This window comes from Entelurus aequoreus, linkage group LG11 (assembly GCF_033978785.1).
Source record: "Entelurus aequoreus isolate RoL-2023_Sb linkage group LG11, RoL_Eaeq_v1.1, whole genome shotgun sequence".
NCBI lineage: Eukaryota > Metazoa > Chordata > Actinopteri > Syngnathiformes > Syngnathidae > Entelurus > Entelurus aequoreus.
This window is the reverse complement of record NC_084741.1, coordinates 39196279-39214722: the sequence shown is the minus strand read 5'-3', so window position 1 is coordinate 39214722 and position 18444 is coordinate 39196279. Positions and strand designations below refer to the sequence as shown.

General features: G+C 41.9%; 2 protein-coding genes across 11 annotated transcripts in view; one reads left to right on the top strand and one right to left on the bottom strand.

The window, feature by feature from the left end:
* The window catches only part of LOC133660104 (glucocorticoid modulatory element-binding protein 1-like), a 54166-nt gene that overhangs the window by 26284 nt on the left and 9438 nt on the right, over positions 1 to 18444 (bottom strand). The window contains exon 1 of one of the 8 annotated variants that reach the window (XM_062063237.1): positions 1695 to 2009. The exons of 5 other annotated variants lie outside the window; for them this stretch is intronic. In XM_062063237.1, the coding sequence (XP_061919221.1) occupies positions 1695 to 1914 (220 nt within the window). In that variant the 5' untranslated portion in view covers positions 1915 to 2009. Of the gene's footprint in view, positions 1 to 1694; positions 2010 to 18444 lie in introns of those variants that run through there. 2 more of the 8 variants (XM_062063238.1, XM_062063242.1) reach the window with 2 other exon arrangements.
* The window catches only part of si:dkey-34d22.1 (discoidin, CUB and LCCL domain-containing protein 1), a 32209-nt gene continuing 15419 nt past the window's right edge, over positions 1655 to 18444 (top strand). For 2 of the 3 annotated variants that reach the window (XM_062063235.1, XM_062063234.1), the window contains exons 1-7: positions 2384 to 2550; positions 7083 to 7304; positions 10290 to 10427; positions 11507 to 11558; positions 11649 to 11721; positions 18040 to 18173; positions 18269 to 18306. In XM_062063235.1, coding sequence (XP_061919219.1) covers positions 2448 to 2550; positions 7083 to 7304; positions 10290 to 10427; positions 11507 to 11558; positions 11649 to 11721; positions 18040 to 18173; positions 18269 to 18306 — 760 coding nt within the window. In that variant the 5' untranslated portion in view covers positions 2384 to 2447. Of the gene's footprint in view, positions 1830 to 2383; positions 2551 to 7082; positions 7305 to 10289; positions 10428 to 11506; positions 11559 to 11648; positions 11722 to 18039; positions 18174 to 18268; positions 18307 to 18444 lie in introns of those variants that run through there. The other variant, XM_062063236.1, reaches the window with a different exon arrangement.

The window sequence follows — 18444 nt, the reverse complement described above, 5'->3', positions numbered from 1 at the left end:
TCAACGTTTACTCATCGATTTTATAATCGTCCATGACCGAATTGCGATACGTCTAAAAATCGATTATTTCCCCCACCTCTACTAAGGACTGTTGTTTAATCGTGGTTGTCATAGCAAAATAATGCATCAAAATGGCATTGAGAAAAGTCTAAGGTATGCTATACACACGATATGCCATTAAGGGTGTGCAACTGGTATAGCACATGTGTTACATTGTTTTATTTTAGTTTTATCTATGTTTATTTACAAAGTTTTTGTCTAAAATGATTTTAGTCCTCCACTTATTATCTAATTCAAATATTGTTTATATATCCTGCACTTGCTTCTATACAAGGGTCCATGCCATTAGTTACTGAATCAAAGCTACAAACCTCTATCAACATCCTATTATCCTTATCCTAAATCATATGTTCTTATTTTAAAATGCTATTACACAACCTATGAACCTTATCTGCCTTTGTTCCATGTATTATTTAAATTAATGGCAAGTGTAATTTGTTTCAGTTATGCTTAACAGTGTGAGTAAGGAACATCACATGGTTACATTTGCACAATTCAACATGTCCGAATAAAGATTAAGATTAAAGATACCGATGATTGTCACACACACACTAGATGTGGTGAAATTTGTCCTCTGCATTTGACCCATCCCCTTGGGGAGCAGTGGGCAGCAGCGGCGCCGCGCCCGGGAATCATTTTGGTGACTTAACCCCCAACTCCAACCCGTGTTGCTGAGTGCCAAGCAGGGAGGTTATGGGTCCCATTTTTATAGTCTTTGATATGACTCGGAGCAGGAAGAAACCTAGTTTATTTAACCATGGCCCCTTTTTTCCATATCTATTACTGATAAACACATGCATACCATAACTTTTATATACTGACTTACAACATAGTAAAGTATGTTCCCGTGCATGCCAAAATGAATGTAAGAAAACAGGGATACTGAAAAAAAATACAATGATCATACACTAATATGAGTATACAAAAAACTAACAGTGTATAGCTATGGCAATTAAGAAAATAAAAATGTTAACATATAATAAAAATATAATGAGTAAATGACATGAAAATAGGTGGAATTAATGACAAACATACAAAATAAAATAAGTTAAATAAAATTATGATTTTAGTTAATATAGATACTGGAGTAAAATGTTTCCATGAAATTGCACAATCCACACAATCACAAAATGTTTTTCATTAAACATTTTACAGACTATATTGCACCAAGTAAACAATACATTTAATTGAAGGAGTTGCAACAATCCTGACAAACAGCATTAATTCCAATTGGATTATTTACACAACACTCCCAGTCGGTCTTGCTCGCACAAAGAGCAGCTCAATGCTGAGCATTCTCATTCCCACCAATAGCACTAAAAAAAATAATTTGAATACAAACAGTCCATTCAAAATGAATAGGAGGCAAAATGCAACACAGCCTGACTACTAGCAAGCAGCCCTGAGCGGTTGCGTGCCTGCCTCACACTCCTTCACCCACTCAAACTGACGTCTGTCGGCGCGGCGTCACGCACAGCCCGGGTACGCACGCACGCACACTCCACTGCGTGCGCGCAACAAAAAAAAACACCACCCAAACCCACCTGATCCACGCGCACGAGTACAAAACAACAACAAAAACACACCGACGCGAACGCATCACTTTGATGCAACATAGTCGTAGTCGGACTCACCGTTGTGGAGCGAGGCGCTGCTCCTCATCCTCCGCTCGGGAGAGGTAGGAGAGCATGCGCCGTGGCGCGTCCACGCTCCCCGCACTGAAGGCAGCATTTGCCTGAGAAGCATCTGTCCCGCTGTCACGACAAGCGGTGAGTTCGCACGCGATGCTGTGTAAACCGCCCAAATGACTTCTATGTGCCAGCGCGCCGCTTGATTGGAGCGCTTCTCCGCCATGTTGGAACCCCGCGCCCGTACACCGAACACGTGACGATATGAACTCCCAAGAAAAAATGACAGCGCCACTGTTATAAACACTCTTGTGGTTGGCATTTCCCCGTTTTTTTCACCTGGTTTGGAATGAACACGCCTCTACACAGGCCACAGGGAGAAGGGGTGTATACTTTGAGTGTGTTCTAACTTCTAACGTGTCAACATACATTCTTAAAAATAAACAATTTTTGATCTCAAACAACCAAGATCCCGGTTCAGTGCGGCCGTCCCTGTAAAGAAAGGTAAAGCATTAACATAGGCGCACAGGCTGACTTCAGATCAGTATCCAATTAACCCCGCCCCTTTTGGAACGGTACGTACGTCAATTTTTGATTGACAGCGGTGATAAGCCAATCGCGAGTCGAGTAGGCGCCTCGTGGCCAATAGTAAACACCCAACACTTTCTACTACAACTTTTTTCTCGGGAGAGCAAAAAGGCGAACACACACAACCGTGGCGGCTTGCACTTCACATTCCTACTCTCAGACTTGGAAACCATGCGAGCCAAGTGGGAAGACATCGGAGATGCTGTGAAATCACTTTTCGTTGGATACTGGGTCATACTTAATGCTCGTTCCGTGGGTGTCCTCGGCCAAGAGGGTGAGTAACTTATAGTTCTTGCTATTTAGCTTCAATTTGTGTCCGGACACCTTTTTGGATGCTTGCTAACCGAACTGACATGACATCAATGCTAAAATAAATAATTATTTGTTTATTCTATTAAACATTGTTATAATTAATCTTATGTTGCTGGTCGAAATGACAATGCCATTTTTTGTGTTTGTATACGCATTACTATTTATTACACATTTTACGTGCTCAAGGCTATAACGTTTTCTAATGAAGGGTTGATCACGTGTGACACATTCTTTACATACCCTTCCCTCCATGTTTACCTGCAGATATCAGTTTACCTTTCCCATAGGTCTCCCTAGCAGTCAACCCCATATAGCACATGAATAAGCAATACATCAATTATGTTTACTCAGTACTGAAGGGTGCAATCCAGTGACGTGCAGTGAGGTTCATGACTGGTGAGGCACTGACTTCATCACAGTCAGATTTACAAACATATGAACCCTAAAGAGTATTTTATTCACCATTTGATTGGCAGCAGTTAACGGGTTATGTTTAAAAGCTCATACCAGCATTCTTCCCTGCTTGGCACTCAGCATCAAGGGTTGGAATTGGGGGTTAAATCACCAAAAATTATTCCCGGGCGCGGTGCCACTGCTGCCCACTGCTCCCCTCACCTCCCAGGGGGTGATCAAGGGTTGGGTCAAATGCAGAGGACAAATTTCACCACACCTAGTGTGTGTGTGACAATCATTGGTATTTTAACTTAACTTTAACTTTAAACATACAAACTGTAGCACACAAAAAAGCACATTTAATAAAAAAAACTTTATTATGGTCTTACCTTTACTTATAAATGAAGTCCATGCGCCGCTGTTGTGCTGGATTAATGCACACCCGCCGTAGAATGCACCCCCTGACGGGAGTGTTGTATCAACTAAAGCCCACACTTAAACTTTCCACGTGCAAGGTTGAATCTATTTAAAAAAGTTATTTAATAAGAAGACAAAAAGTGCAAAAACAATAATGTTCGTGTTGGAGGAGTTGTGAATGAATGAAATATGAAATCGGTGCTGCAGTCTGCAGGTGTACCTAATGTTGTGACCCTGCAGTCATTCACAACTCCTCCAACACTAACATTATTGTTTTTGCACTTTTTGGCTTCTTATTAAATAACTTTTTTAAATAGATTCAATCTTGCACGTGGAAAGTTTAAGTGTGGGCTTTAGTTGATATAACACTCCCGTCAGGGGGTGCATTCTCCGGCGGGGTGCATTAACCGGCACAAGGAGGCGGGATTACTGCGAGCCTCAGCCAGTGCGTCTTCGCAGCAGTTTTATGATTGCTCAGCACAAGAAATACTTACACACATACAGTTGTTGACAAAATACACTGTACATTATATACCTCAGCTAACTAAACTATGGAAATGTATTATATATTTCATATAGCAATACGGTCTCACTGCACAGCAGGCCAGCAGTTAGCAGAGTCTGCAATCCATGTTGAGGCACAACTGAGTGACGTGCCTCAACTGGCTGCTGATCACAGCAAGTCTCTTCTCAGTATTTGAACGGCAAATGTGAAAATTCAGCGATTTTGAATAAAAATAATCTAAAACTGGGGAAGTTAAATGGAAAATAACTTTATAGTATAATCACTGGATACATATAACAATTTAAAAAAAAAAAATTTTTAAACTTTTTTTTTCTTTCCATGATGGCACGTGAGGCCCCGCCTCACCTGCCTCCAGTGACTGCACGTCACCGGTGCAATCATTGTCTGCCTCTCTGTGGAGTTGGATTTCTCACATCGGCTGATGATTAACTCCACAGTCACTTTGTAATGGCTGGAAAACCAGGCAAATAACTTTGGCGGGGACGCATGCACAATATGGAACAATATAAATGTTCTCCCCCTCAAGTGTTCAAGACAGGATCATGCAATGTAGTGGTAGGCAGCACAGGTGAGCATCCCTGTGAGGACCTGTGAAGTTCTGCCAGTAAGTGGAAAACACAGAGTTGGGATGCAAAATAATCCCCTAAATAGGTCAGATCAAGATGAAATAAACTAATGCTTTTGTATGAAAGTGCATGGGGTGATCATTTTGCAGACCACCCCAGCCCAATACATTGTTAACCTTCCACTGGAAAGTGACAGATCCATGCTTGGTTGCCCATGGTTACTGTATGTCACTGTGGCATGTCCAGGAAATCCTTAGGGGGCTTCGAGGAGGTGCAATAACAGTGAAAGAGCATTGTAGAAGTTTGGTTGAGGGTGTTTAGTTTGAGCACACAAGGTTTTCCTGCACTTTGGGCTCAGCAAGTCTTCAGCGGCCTTATATGGAAGACAAGGACTACAAGGATGAAACTCAGATCAGATGGTGACCGGGTCATTTTTAAGCTTTTGACCATTCCTGGACCACCTCACTACTTACTGCCGCCCCCACAACACTTATTGCTGGGAATTTACTCTTTTGTTTACTGTCAAGTCAGATAATCTAAATATTAGTGTTCTAGTCTGGTCCACGTGTTCGTCACATTAACCACAAGTTAGATGTTATCAATCTGAGTGAAAATAATATAAAAGAGAATTATGTCGTATTGTGTGTATAGAGATGTTAAAAGACAAACTTCCTGTATATGTTGTGATAATTTTTCGCCTAGACAGTTAGTACAAACAAGCTATGTTTGACAGTAGGCGTGTATTAGTCATATATCCTGTACAGGAAGTGTCAGCAAGGCAGAAGTGGGAGACAACAAAATAACCTTTCACTTCTCATGGTCCACAACTATCGGCCTGCCGATATTATCGGCCGATAAATGCGTTAAAATGTAATATCGGAAATTATCGGTATCGGTTTTTTTATTATCTGTATCGTTTTTTTGTTGTTGTTTTTTTTTATTAAATCAACATAAAAAACACAAGATACACTTACAATTAGTGCACCAACCCAAAAAACCTCCCTCCCCCCATTTCTTTCTGTTATCAATATTCTGGTTCCTACATTATATATCAATATATATCAATACAGTCTGCAAGGGATACAGTCTGTAAGCACACATGATTGTGCGTGCTGCTGGTCCACTAATAGTACTAACCTTTAACAGTTAATTTTACTTATTTTCATTAATTACTAGTTTCTATGTAACTGTTTTTATATTGTTTTACTTTCTTTTTTATTCAAGAAAATGTTTTTAATTTAGTTATCTTATTTTTTATTTTATTTTTTTAAAGTACCTTATCTTCACCATACATGGTTGTACAAATTAGGCATAATAATGTGTTAATTCCACGACTGCAGATATCGGTTGATATCGGTATCGGTTGATATCGGTATCGGTAATTAAAGAGTTGGACAATATCGGAATATCGGATATCGGCAAAAAGCCATTATCGGACATCCCTATCCAGAACAGTAGTTTTCAAACTTTTTTCACCAAGTACTACCTCAGAAAACATTTGGCTCTTCAAGTGCCACCATAATGACCAACATTCAAATACAGTAGCGTAGTAGGCCTAGGTATTCATTAATTAAGGCAGAGGTTTTATTTACCAAGTATATTTAGTTTTTTGGCCACTGTAACATTACACACATTTTGAACAGTAACACTGTCTTTGAATATATCTATCAATCAATCAATCAATGTTTATTTATATAGCCCTAAATCACAAGTGTCTCAATATAAGAAAATAAAAAACTGTACTTTAATAATGGATCAAATATTCGGCGTACCACTAGATAGAGCCCACATACCACTAGCGGTACCACAGTTTGAGGCTCACTTGTCTAGAACATATCAGTAAAAAGGGATCATATTTTGGGAAAAGAAGAAAAACAATATTTATACTCCAGTTTTGGCTAGTTTTAGTTTAACTTAAAAATACAGACAGCTACATGAATTTCCTTTTGAAATGAATTATAAAGTATACTATTGAGTAATGAAAAACAAAGTAGAGGGGAAAGGGGAATCTAGGCTTCTCTGCTTAGGCTGCTGCCCCCGCGACTTGACTTCGGATAAGCGGAAGTGGATGCATGGATGGATGGATAATCCAAACATTTGGCAGTTGTGGCCAAATGCTAGTATATTTTAATAATGATATTACTCTTATAGATATACTAACTTGTACAGATAGACTTATATATTTAATTATTCATGATTCGATACATTTTGTACATACTATAAAATATGCTAAAACCAGTCAAATGTAGGTCAATATATGCTAAGCTATTTGATGAAAACATTTTCTTCATCTATTGTAGCTTTTGTGTTGTAGGTGACAAAGCAAATAGTGATTAGTGTAATGATATATCTTATTAATAATACATCAACATTTTTGTAATAGGTTGAAAAAAAGAGCTGCAGGCCAACAATGGACCCCAGGCTGCAATTTGGACGCCCTAGCACTACACCTCAATTGCACGTTTTTCATGAGGAGAATACAGATAACGTCTAGGCTGGTGGGATACGTTGTGGTCGACTTCATCCAGGCATTTCTACTTTTCCACTCGGTAATATAATCGTTTGTCAACAGTTTTTCGTGTATGGTTTCAGGTAATGGCTGTGGACATACACTACTTGGACCAGAATCAGGCACCTTGGCCTCTCAGAACTACCCAGGCACTTACCCGAGTAACACTTGGTGCCAGTGGAAGCTTCATGTGCCAGAAGGGCGGACGCTGCTACTCTTTTTTGGGGATTTCAACATTGAGAGTAGTACAGGCTGCAATAATGGCTCTCTCATCATCTTAGATAAAAGTGGATTGCCTTATCTAGGTAATCATATTTACTTCCATGTAAATCCATGTTTTAACCTCTCTTTTTTATCTCAGCAGTTTCAAGTGCTAATGGTGACACCCCTCACAACAATAGATGCAGGGCATACCAATCCGTTGACACACTGATGTTACAGCTAACTCCCAACACATGAAGTCGTGTCCCGGGGGCATACAAAATTAGCCTTATGTCAAAAATAACAATTGAGAAATTGATGATAAATGCACTGCACTGTTACATTGCCAAATGTGTTTGTTAATGGGTTCCATACTAGCTGAGTCATGAATTTAATGCGCTTGTCTCCCTGTTGGGTTAATGTTCCTACAAGCAGTGACAGTCGAGGCTACGCCACTTTTTACTATTAATGCGCTATGGTACACAAAGTATGTGAATAGTGTGAGCCGAAGCCACTTAATTTACTGTTGGATTAGAAAATGTGTATTTCGATGCTACACTGTATTAAAATGAGAATGCTGTGGAATCCCTAAAATCAAATAGGAGTGGATAAGCCAGGACACCCGTTTTTTTGTTTTATTTTCATTTGTGAAAATCAGTGGGGAATTATCTAAAATCTTAATAAAAAGGAGGTAAGGTTTTGTACGAATGCATCGTTTCTTGATCCCAGTAAACATGATGCCATGGGAACGAATCTCGATCTGATTTAAGCGTCTGAACATTTCACATGCGATGTATGGCCCCACATACTGTATGCATAGCAAATTACCACATAAAAGGATTGATAGTTTGCCAAGTTAGTAGTACTGGGTTTTGCAAGCATGTGGCCTAGAGGTACTTACTGGTTTTGACTTGAGGGGCACACGTAGCTCTAGTTCAGAGTATTTGAAAGGCTTGGAAGCCTATACAAACAAACTGAAAGTGAAAGAGTGGATCCATACACTCCTAAGAAGAAATACTTAAATTTAAAAGATTCAACATCCCCAAAGTGAATGTTGATCTGATTACTTCCTTCTACACTTGCAAGGTGTTCAAGAAATACAAAAGTATGGAGGCAGGTAATTTCTTTACATCGGGTTGGGTTCACAAATTAAGCCATGAAAGACAATGTTGGACTCTGTCATGCATGGGTAAATACTGTATATATTCTATGTACGTTGATTGATGCTGTGCAGTCTTAGTTAACAGTGTTGTCAAGCAATTTGCTTTAAATATTGAAATTATGATAAAACATATTCAAAACAGGTAATAGGTTACAAAAGCTCCTCTTGGCTGCTGACCTGCGACTTATACGCATGGTGTTGGCCTAAAAAAGTTTTTTCCAGCTTTACAATACTTAGGATAGAAATGTATAAAGCAATGAGAAGACATACAAACACAGTACTTATTAAATAACATGCTAAAAAAAGGCAAGCTAAAAATCTACAAATGCAACAGTATCAATAATAATATCAATAATTGTTTAATGTTTTTAATCCAAAATTGTGTTAAAAAAAAAAAGTTTTAAATACATTTTCGAAATTACGAATCAATTTAGAATCAGAATGAACAAAAATCGCAATTTGGATGTGAATGGATTTTTTGAGCACCCCTAATATATAATAAATACAAAATATTAGCTTTTGCAGTTGCTTTATTGTTGCAAGTCAACTATTCTGCAGTTAGTTTAACAGTGTTAAGTTAATGTTCCATCTCAAAATACAGTATGTTATTTATATGCCATCTAGGTCAGAGGTAAGGGCTGTGACATGTGGGATATGTAATTAATACTCATCTATTTTTTTTGCTGAACATTGCACTATTTGCACTTAACACCACATGAAACCATTCAATGTACCAATTACAGAATGCTGGAAAACTGCTAACATATAAGCATATTGAGAATAAGAAAAGCATATGAATTAATGAACATACTTTTACAGGCAAGGAAAGGCAATTTTATTTATAGCGCACAATTCGTAAACAAGGCAATTCAAAGTGCCCTACAGAAAATAAAACGAGGAAAAATAATTATAATTAAAATTAGAAAATACAATCATCATAAAAACAATCATGATTAATAAAAAATCTATTAAATGATGTAGATAAAATTCTTTCAGATGTCATATGCACAATTAAATACGGTAAGTGTATTCAGCCAGGATTTAAACATTGCCAACGTTGAGGCCCGTCTCACATCTTCAGGAAGACTATTCCAGATTTTAGGAGCATACAACTGAAAAGCAGTTTCACCATGTTTGGTCCTGACTCTGGGCCCCAGCAGGAGACCACTCCCTGAGGTTTTCAGAGATCGAGATGGTTCATATGGTTATAACATGCCAGAGATGTACTTTAGCACAAGACCGTGAAAAGACTTGTACACAAGCAGATCTGTTTTAAAGTCTATTCTCTGACAACAGAAAGCCAGTGAGTGACCTAAGCACTGGACTAATATGATCGTACTCCCTAGTTCTTGTCAGGACTCGGGTCGCAGCATTTTGGATGCACTGCAGGTGCTGTACTGCAGTTTATTTTTACATTCATAAAGACATTAACAAAGCAGTCATTATAAACTTGATGGTGTTCAGATCGTTCCACTCGACAAGAGCGCCACACAGCAGCAACCTCTCTCTGCGTTTTTTGTTTGTTTCAACATCTTTTTTCCTTTTTATGATGGACTGTCTCAGGAACTCTGTAATAGCCTTTACAAAAATCCCTATTGGAAATATTTCCACAAGCTAGAACAGTGCATGTTTGCAGCATTTTCACTCTGCTTTCACTTGACCTCTAGTTAGGAATACACCGTTTGCCCCCCCCCCCCAGCAATAGTTACAAGTTGTGTTTTTTTTGGCAAATGCAAAACTAAATGATGGCATAAACAATCACAATCCAAGGAACATTTTGTAAGGATGTAAAATACGGTAGTCATAATGAATTCCAGACTAATTTAACAAAAACTGCAGTTAGAAAATGGAATAGGCCTGTGTAGGAGCCTTGAAGCAAATACAAATTCATACTGCTATTTTTACATGTATATCTGCATCTTTACAGGTCCAGTTTGTGGGAAGCTTAATGCGTCACAGATGAATATGACACTTCCGAGCAACGAAGTAACAATAACCTTCAAGACGATGTCTCATCGGTCTGGACGAGGGTTCCTACTGACTTATGCCACAGACCTATATCCAGGTATGGTTTCATGTAACTATTATTGCAACCAGTTTGTCTTGCTGGTAATCATATCCCACTTGGTGTCATTGGATTCATAGCTATTATTTGTATATATTGAGTAATTCTACAGTTGTATTTGAATGTATTGATATCAATAAGGCCCAAAATGTATTTTTAACGTTAAAAAAGTGACAATTTGATCAACTCTCAACAGAAGATGGCAGGTGGGACACATTATGTTCGTCAATGTCTAGTTACAATAGTATTACGTTATGTTATCATAGGCGTTATATAAGGAAAATGTGGGTGATAAAATGTGACACGTATGTGGTTTGGAGGGGGATACTTATATTTCACTGCCATACAACATCAGTCTGTGTGTGTATTTTGTGTGCATGCAGTTGTTTGTGGATGTGTGAGTCATCTCTTATTGGCATGCACCCTCGGTCGCTATCTTTGCTTCGGCGTGTTTGCTGGGAAAGCAAGACTTCCCTCAGGCTGAATGCAGGGAGGCCTCCAGCTTCTGTTCAATGTTGTTCAATGAGGCTTGATTCTTTTCCTTTGCCGTCATCAACACAAGGACTATCAATCACCTCACTTGGGTGCTCCCTGTACAAAAGCAATATGATACGCGACTACACAATATATACATACATACATATATATATGCATATATATATATATATATATATATATATAGTATAGGGAATATGTTTTTTACCAGTCCATGCTTAATCTGATTGGGTGAGGCCCTTTGACTGTACATTATGTATCACAGTTTCCTGTTTTCTCCTGACTGGTTTGTGACATCTTCCTGTGTCTGGAGTTGAGCCCGTGTCTGCACGCACAAACCTCCGTCTGTTAGCTGAGATCACACAAGAACCAGTCGCCGTTCTCGTGAAATATGACAGAGTCAGCGCAAAACAAAGACCTTGCTCATCTCAACACTGACGGCCACTCATCCCCGAATATAGCAACACTTGGACAACACTCATACACAGCCTGTGTTGTAAAGATGGAGGAGGGGCGGCTCATTACGTAAGCCCTTAGATTGCCATGCCTTCCTTTAATTTTCTCTGTCTACATTGCTATTGCAGATATCATCTCTTGTTTACAACGGGGGTCTCATTTTAGCTCACTACAGTTGAGGTTGGTGAATGGCCTCCTACGTTTGTCATCGTTGGAGTGTTTGTAGAAAGCATGACTAACTGCTCACGTATCAGTCTTTTATTTCCTTAGTGTTTACTGTCCAGCCGGGTGTAAGAATGTGGCGGGTGACGTTTGGGGAGGTCCTGATCACGGATATAGAGATGTAAGTAAACACCATTTAAAAGACATTACACATTTCCAGGTGTTGAGCATACTGTATATTCTATCAAATATACACCACAACCATGTATTGTGGTGCAGTCTAAAAAAATGGTAATTCTTTTAATTATGCATTGAATCTTTGGGCATTTTTATAAACTTTAGGCGTCTTTGCACAGGCACTGTACGACTTTTACGTTGCATAGGTCTCCTTTTGAATAACAGGTGAAATTGAGAGGAGGTGTGTCGATGTGTTAGAGTTCATGTGTTGTTTTTTTTGTAAGTGTTTCCTGTTTTGTGTTGTATTGTTTTCTATGCAAGTAGATGTCTTTTTCAAAGCAGATTATTTGTTGTTTTTAATTTATATTGTATGTTCAAATTAAGGGGTAACTGCACTTTTACAATGTTGCCCATCATTCACAATCCTTATGTGAGACAAGAACACATGTTTTTTCATATGCATTCTAATTTGTAATATTTAGCTCATACTACACGGCCTAATAATGTAGCTAATGAGATTCATCTATTTCGCCCATAAAGCCCTCCAAAAAACTTTGAAAAACAACCAGTACTCAAATTAAATGCCATGACATGCATATTAACCAAGTATTAGCGCCGAGGATCTACTTTTAGCGGCGCCTTGATCACAGAGCGGTAACTAGCTTACGCATACTGAGCCGGTGAACTGCTGCATCGCCTTTGAGTTGATAAAAGTTAATTCTATATTATAAATCATGCCTCATACTTGTATATAATAGAAAGTTGTGGCCATTAGCCGAGAAGTCGGTCAACTTTGAAATTAAATTTAGTCTCGGAGATATCCTAACGATCGACAGGAAAAGACGCTTGTTTGTGTCACTTTTTTTTAACTTATTGAAGACATGCGGAATTCATCATTTGAATGGAAAACGCAAGTCTTGAGAACAGACATTGTACAGCGAGTGATTATGTTAATATTTGTATCTTACTAATTTTCGTTGTTCGTATTTATTGTTTATCACTTTTTCATGAAGCTTCGTGTTTGCATCTACTTTTTCGAAAATTTGCCTATTGTTCACAATCATTATGATATATATATATTAAACATGACAAAGAATGTTGTTTTTTTAATGCATTCTAAAGAATAAATAAATGCGATCAAAAGTCTGCTTACAATAGAGCCTATGTGAGCCTTCCTATAAAGCCCTTAAAAACATCCAAACACCTCCATTAAGGTTTTATATACATACTGTAAGTATATACTCTATGTAATGTAGTAACAGGCACATTTCTAATAAAATGTATTATTCACGTATTTCTCCTCTCTGAGCTGCCACCTTACCGTGGTAGAGGAGTTTGCGTGTCCCAATGATCCTAGGAGCTATTTTGTCCGGGGGCTTTATGCCCCCTGGTAGGGTCTCCCAAGACAAACTGGTCCTAGGTGAGGGATCAGACAAAGAGCAGCTCGAAGACCTCAATGAGAAATAAAAACTATGGACCCAGATTTCCCTCGCCCGGACGCGGGTCACCGGGGCCCCCCTCTGGAGCCAGGCCCGGAGGTGGGGCACGATGGCGAGCGCCTGGTGGCCGGGCCTGTCCCCATGGGGCCCGGCCGGGCACAGCCCGAAGAGGCAACGTGGGTTCCCCCTCCAATGGGCTCACCACCCATAGCAGGGGTCATAGAGGTCGGGTGCGATGTGAGCTGGGCGGCAGCCGAAGGCAGGGCACTTGGCGGTCCGATCCTCGGCTACAGAAGCTAGCTCTTGGGACGTGGAACGTCACCTCGCTGGGGGGGAAGGAGCCTGAGCTAGTGCGCGAGGTGGAGAAGTTCCGACTAGACATAGTCGGACTCACTTTGACGCACAGCAAGGGCTCTGGAACCAGTTCTCTCGAGAGGGGCTGGACTCTCTTCTACTCTGGCGTTGCCGGCAGTGAGAGGCGACGGGCTGGGGTGGCAATTCTTGTTTCCCCCCGGCTCAGAGCCTGCATGTTGGAGTTCAACCCGGTGGACGAGAGGGTAGCTTCCCTCCGCCTTCGGGTGGGGGATCGGGTCCTGACTGTGGTTTGCGCTTACGCGCCAAACCGCTGCTCAGAGTACCCACCCTTTTTGGATTCACTCGAGGGAGTACTTGAGAGTGCTCCCCCGGGTGATTCCCTCGTTCTACTGGGGGACTTCAACGCTCATGTTGGCAGCGACAGTGAAACCTGGAGAGGCGTGATTGGGAAGAATGGCTGCCCGGATCTGAACCCGAGCGGTGTTTTGTTATTGGACTTTTGTGCCCGTCACAGATTGTCCATAACGATCACCATGTTCAAACATAAGGGTGTCCATATGTGCACTTGGCACCAGGACACCCTAGGCCGCAGTTCCATGATCGACTTTGTAGTTGTGTCGTCGGATTTGCGGCCTCGTGTTTTGGACACTCGGGTGAAGAGAGGGGCGGAACTTTCTACCGATCACCACCTGGTGGTGAGTTGGCTGCGATGGTGGGGGAGGATGCCTGGCAGACCTGGCAGGCCCAAACGCATTGTGAGGGTTTGCTGGGAACGTCTGGCAGAGTCTCCTGTCAGAGAGAGTTTCAATTCCCACCTCCGGAAGAACTTTGAACATGTCACGAGGGAGGTGCTGGACATTGAGTCCGAATGGACCATGTTCCGCACCTCTATTGTCGAGGCAGCTGATTGGAGCTGTGGCCGCAAGGTAGTTGGTGCCTGTCGTGGCGGTAATCCTAGAACCCGTTGGTGGACACCGGCGGTGAGGGATGCCGTCAAGCTGAAGAAGGAGTCCTATCGGGTTCTTTTGGCTCATAGGACTCCTGAGGCAGCGGACAGGTACCGACAGGCCAAGCGGTGTGCGGCTTCGGCGGTCGCGGAGGCAAAAACTCGGACATGGGAGGAGTTCGGGGAAGCCATGGAAAACGACTTCCGGACGGCTTCGAAGCGATTCTGGACCACCAGCCGCCACCTCAGGAAGGGGAAGCAGTGCACTATCAACACCGTGTACGGTGAGGATGGTGTTCTGCTGACCTCGACTGCGGATGTTGTGGATCGGTGGAGGGAATACTTCGAAGACCTCCTCAATCCCACCAACACGTCTTCCTATGAGGAAGCAGTGCCTGGGGAATCTGTGGTGGGCTCTCCTATTTCTGGGGCTGAGGTTGCTGAGGTAGTTAAAAAGCTCCGCGGTGGCAAGGCCCCGGGGGTGGATGAGATCCACCCGGAGTTCCTTAAGGCTCTGGATGCTGTGGGGCTGTCTTGGTTGACAAGACTCTGCAGCATCGCGTGGACATCGGGGGCGGTACCTCTAGATTGGCAGACCGGGGTGGTGGTTCCTCTCTTTAAGAAGGGGAACCGGAGGGTGTGTTCTAACTATCGTGGGATCACACTCCTCAGCCTTCCCGGTAAGGTCTATTCAGGTGTGCTGGAGAGGAGGCTACGCCGGATAGTCGAACCTCGGATTCAGGAGGAACAGCGTGGTTTTCGTCCTAGTCGTGGAACTGTGGACCAGCTCTATACTCTCGGCAGGGTCCTTGAGGGTGCATGTGAGTTTGCCCAACCAGTCTACATGTGTTTTGTGGACTTGGAGAAGGCATTCGACCGTGTCCCTCTGGAAGTCCTGTGGGGAGTGCTCAGAGAGTATGGGGTATCGGACTGTCTGATTGTGGCGGTCCGCTCCCTGTATGATCAGTGCCAGAGTTTGGTCCGCATTGCCGGCAGTAAGTCGGACACGTTTCCAGTGAGGGTTGGACTCCGCCAAGGCTGCCCTTTGTCACCGATTCTGTTTCTAGGCGCAGTCAAGGCGTTGAGGGGATCTGGTTTGGTGGCTGCAGGATTAGGTCTCTGCTTTTTGCAGATGATGTGGTCCTGATGGCTTCATCTGGCCAGGATCTTCAGCTCTCGCTGGATCGGTTCGCAGCTGAGTGTGAAGCGACTGGGATGAGAATCAGCACCTCCAAGTCCGAATCCATGGTTCTCGCCCGGAAAAGGGAGGAGTGCCATCTCCGGGTTGCAGAGGAGACCCTACCCCAAGTGGAGGAGTTCAAGTACCTCGAAGTCTTGTTCACGAGTGAGGGAAGAGTGGATCGTGAGATCGACAGGCGGGTCCGTGCGGCGTCTTCAGTAATGCGGACGCTGTATCGATCCGTTGTGGTGAAGAAGGAGCTGAGCCGGAAGGCAAAGCTCTCAATTTACCGGTCGATCTACGTTCCCATCCTCACCTATGGTCATGAGCTTTGGGTTATGACCGAAAGGACAAGATCACGGGTACAAGCGGCCGAAATGAGTTTCCTCCGCCGGGTGGCGGGGCTCTCCCTTAGAGATAGGGTGAGAAGCTCTGCCATCCGGGGGGAGCTCAAAGTAAAGCCGCTGCTCCTCCACATTGAGAGGAGCCAGATGAGGTGGTTCGGGCATCTGGTCAGGATGCCACCCGAATGCCTCTCTAGGGAGGTGTTTAGGGCACGTCCGACCGGTAGGAGGCCACAGGGAAGACCCAGGACACGTTGGGAAGACTATGTCTCCCGGCTGGCCTGGGAACGCCTCGGGATCCCCCGGGAGGAGCTGGACGAAGTGGCTGGGGAGAGGGAAGTCTGGGCTTCCCTGCTTAAGCTGCTTCCCCCGCGACCCGACCTCGGATAAGCGGAAGAAGATGGATGGATGGATGGATTCACGTATTTTGATCATTTTAAGCATATGCGGCGCATTAATTTTAAAAAACGCATCAAAACGTTTGCTTTTTTTTTTTAACAACGTCACTGATTTCTGCTCACTGCAGACTTTGAGAGCCAACAAACAAAACATTACTTACTGTATGATATATGCTGTCATTAGGATGCGGACTGCTAGGATGTTTATATAATCTCATTTAGATGAAGAATGATTTGTAATCCTTGCGAAGAAAAGGGGGTTGAAACCAAGCCTCTTTCTGTGTCGTTCTCGCCATTTCCGGGCCTAAATTAGCTGTCAAGGTGCACCAACTTGTTAGAATACGTCCTCATCCTTCTACTATCCAGGTGAAAGGCATGATTTATGATCTACAAGGTTTGACGAGCAAGGAATCAAGGAAGCAGCTCATCAGTCGATCATGTAAACATTGGCACACAAGCTTGTGATCACGGCGCCGCTATAAATAGCTTAGCACTTAAAATAACAATATCACTATTACTTGGTTAATATTCAAGTCACAAAATTTTAATGAGGTATTGTTGGCGCTTTTTGGATGGTTATTTATTGGGTTTTATGGGCGAAATAGAGGACCTCCCATTGGATCCGCTCTGAGCTGATTTTTATTCAGGCAACGCAAGTTTATTTATAAAGCACAATTCGTACACAACGCAATTCAAGTGCTTTACAGAAAATTAAAAGAATGCAAAAAATGTAATATTTCAAATTAAAATCAGAAAATACGATCATAAAAACAGTCAGAATCAATTAAAATTGAAATCAATCAAAAAGTGTAGATAAAATACACTCAGTTGTCATATGCACAATTAAATAAAAGGGTTTTCAGCCTGGATATGAACATTACCAACGTTGAGGCCTGTCTCACATCTTCAAGAAGACTATTCCAAATTGTAGGTGCATGAAATTGAAACAGTTTCACCATGTTTAGTCCTGACTCTAGGCACCAGCAGGAGACTACTCCCTGAGGTTCTTAGAGCTTGAGATGGTTCTAACATGTCAGAGATGTACTTTGGCACAAGACCATGAAAAGACTGTACACAAGCAGAGCTACGTTTAGGTTTATTTACGAGTTAGAATGCATTAAAAAAAAAAAACATCTGTCGTCATGTCTTTCATAATGATTGTGAGTGATAGGCAAACTTCCAAAAAAAGTACAGTTCCTCTTTAAGGACTACAGATGAAAATGAGCAGTTAACTAAATCTGGTGCACCCATCGATGCCTTGTGAATAATGTATGGTGCAACCTGTCCATAAACTAATTTAAAAAAACTAAGCAGTACAGTTGGCTCCTCGTATGGTAAATCCTGATTGATTTTTCATTACAGGGTCTGAAGGGGGTTATTGTAATAGCTACACAAATAATGTGACGTCATGCTAACCAGTGAGGTAGCGTGTGATTTGCAAATTATAAAAATTAAAAACACAACGCAGTGCACAGCTCATGCTATTGTATAAGAAGTTGTGTCATATGCCGTACATATTTAGCATCAAAAAGAAATTATGAATGCCCAGTGGAATATGTTTTGGTTGTCTACCACCATGCATTTTCAGTTGCTTGAAATTATTCCATTCCAACGGTAGAGAAAGTCTTTCCACTAGATATGTAATAAAATGTGTATGGTGATGAACTACACAAGGTTTAATCGATTGATCTCTGCTACAGACGTCAGTCCTGTGTAAGTCTGCTGTGCACGCTGGAGCTACATCCGATAGTCTTGGAGGTCGTGTGAGTGTGAGCCGTGGTAGGAGCCTCACTCTCTACGAATCGACCTTTTCCAATGGAATCCTCTCCAAAACGTTCGTAAGACCTTGCGGTTATTTACACTATTTGTGTGTTTATACATCACCAAATTGTTTCCACTGATTTCTGATCTATTCATTTCTTTCCACAGGGGGTCGTTATCAGAGAAGAAGCTGGTGTTCAGCCAAGGTACAACCTCAAGTTGTACATTTTCATTCCAGCTGAAGTGTGTTACAGTTGACAAATGTTTTCTGACCAGCTAGAGTGGATGTATACCAAACATTTCAGGAAATAATGAACAACGTCCAATATCTATCCTCTCCTTTG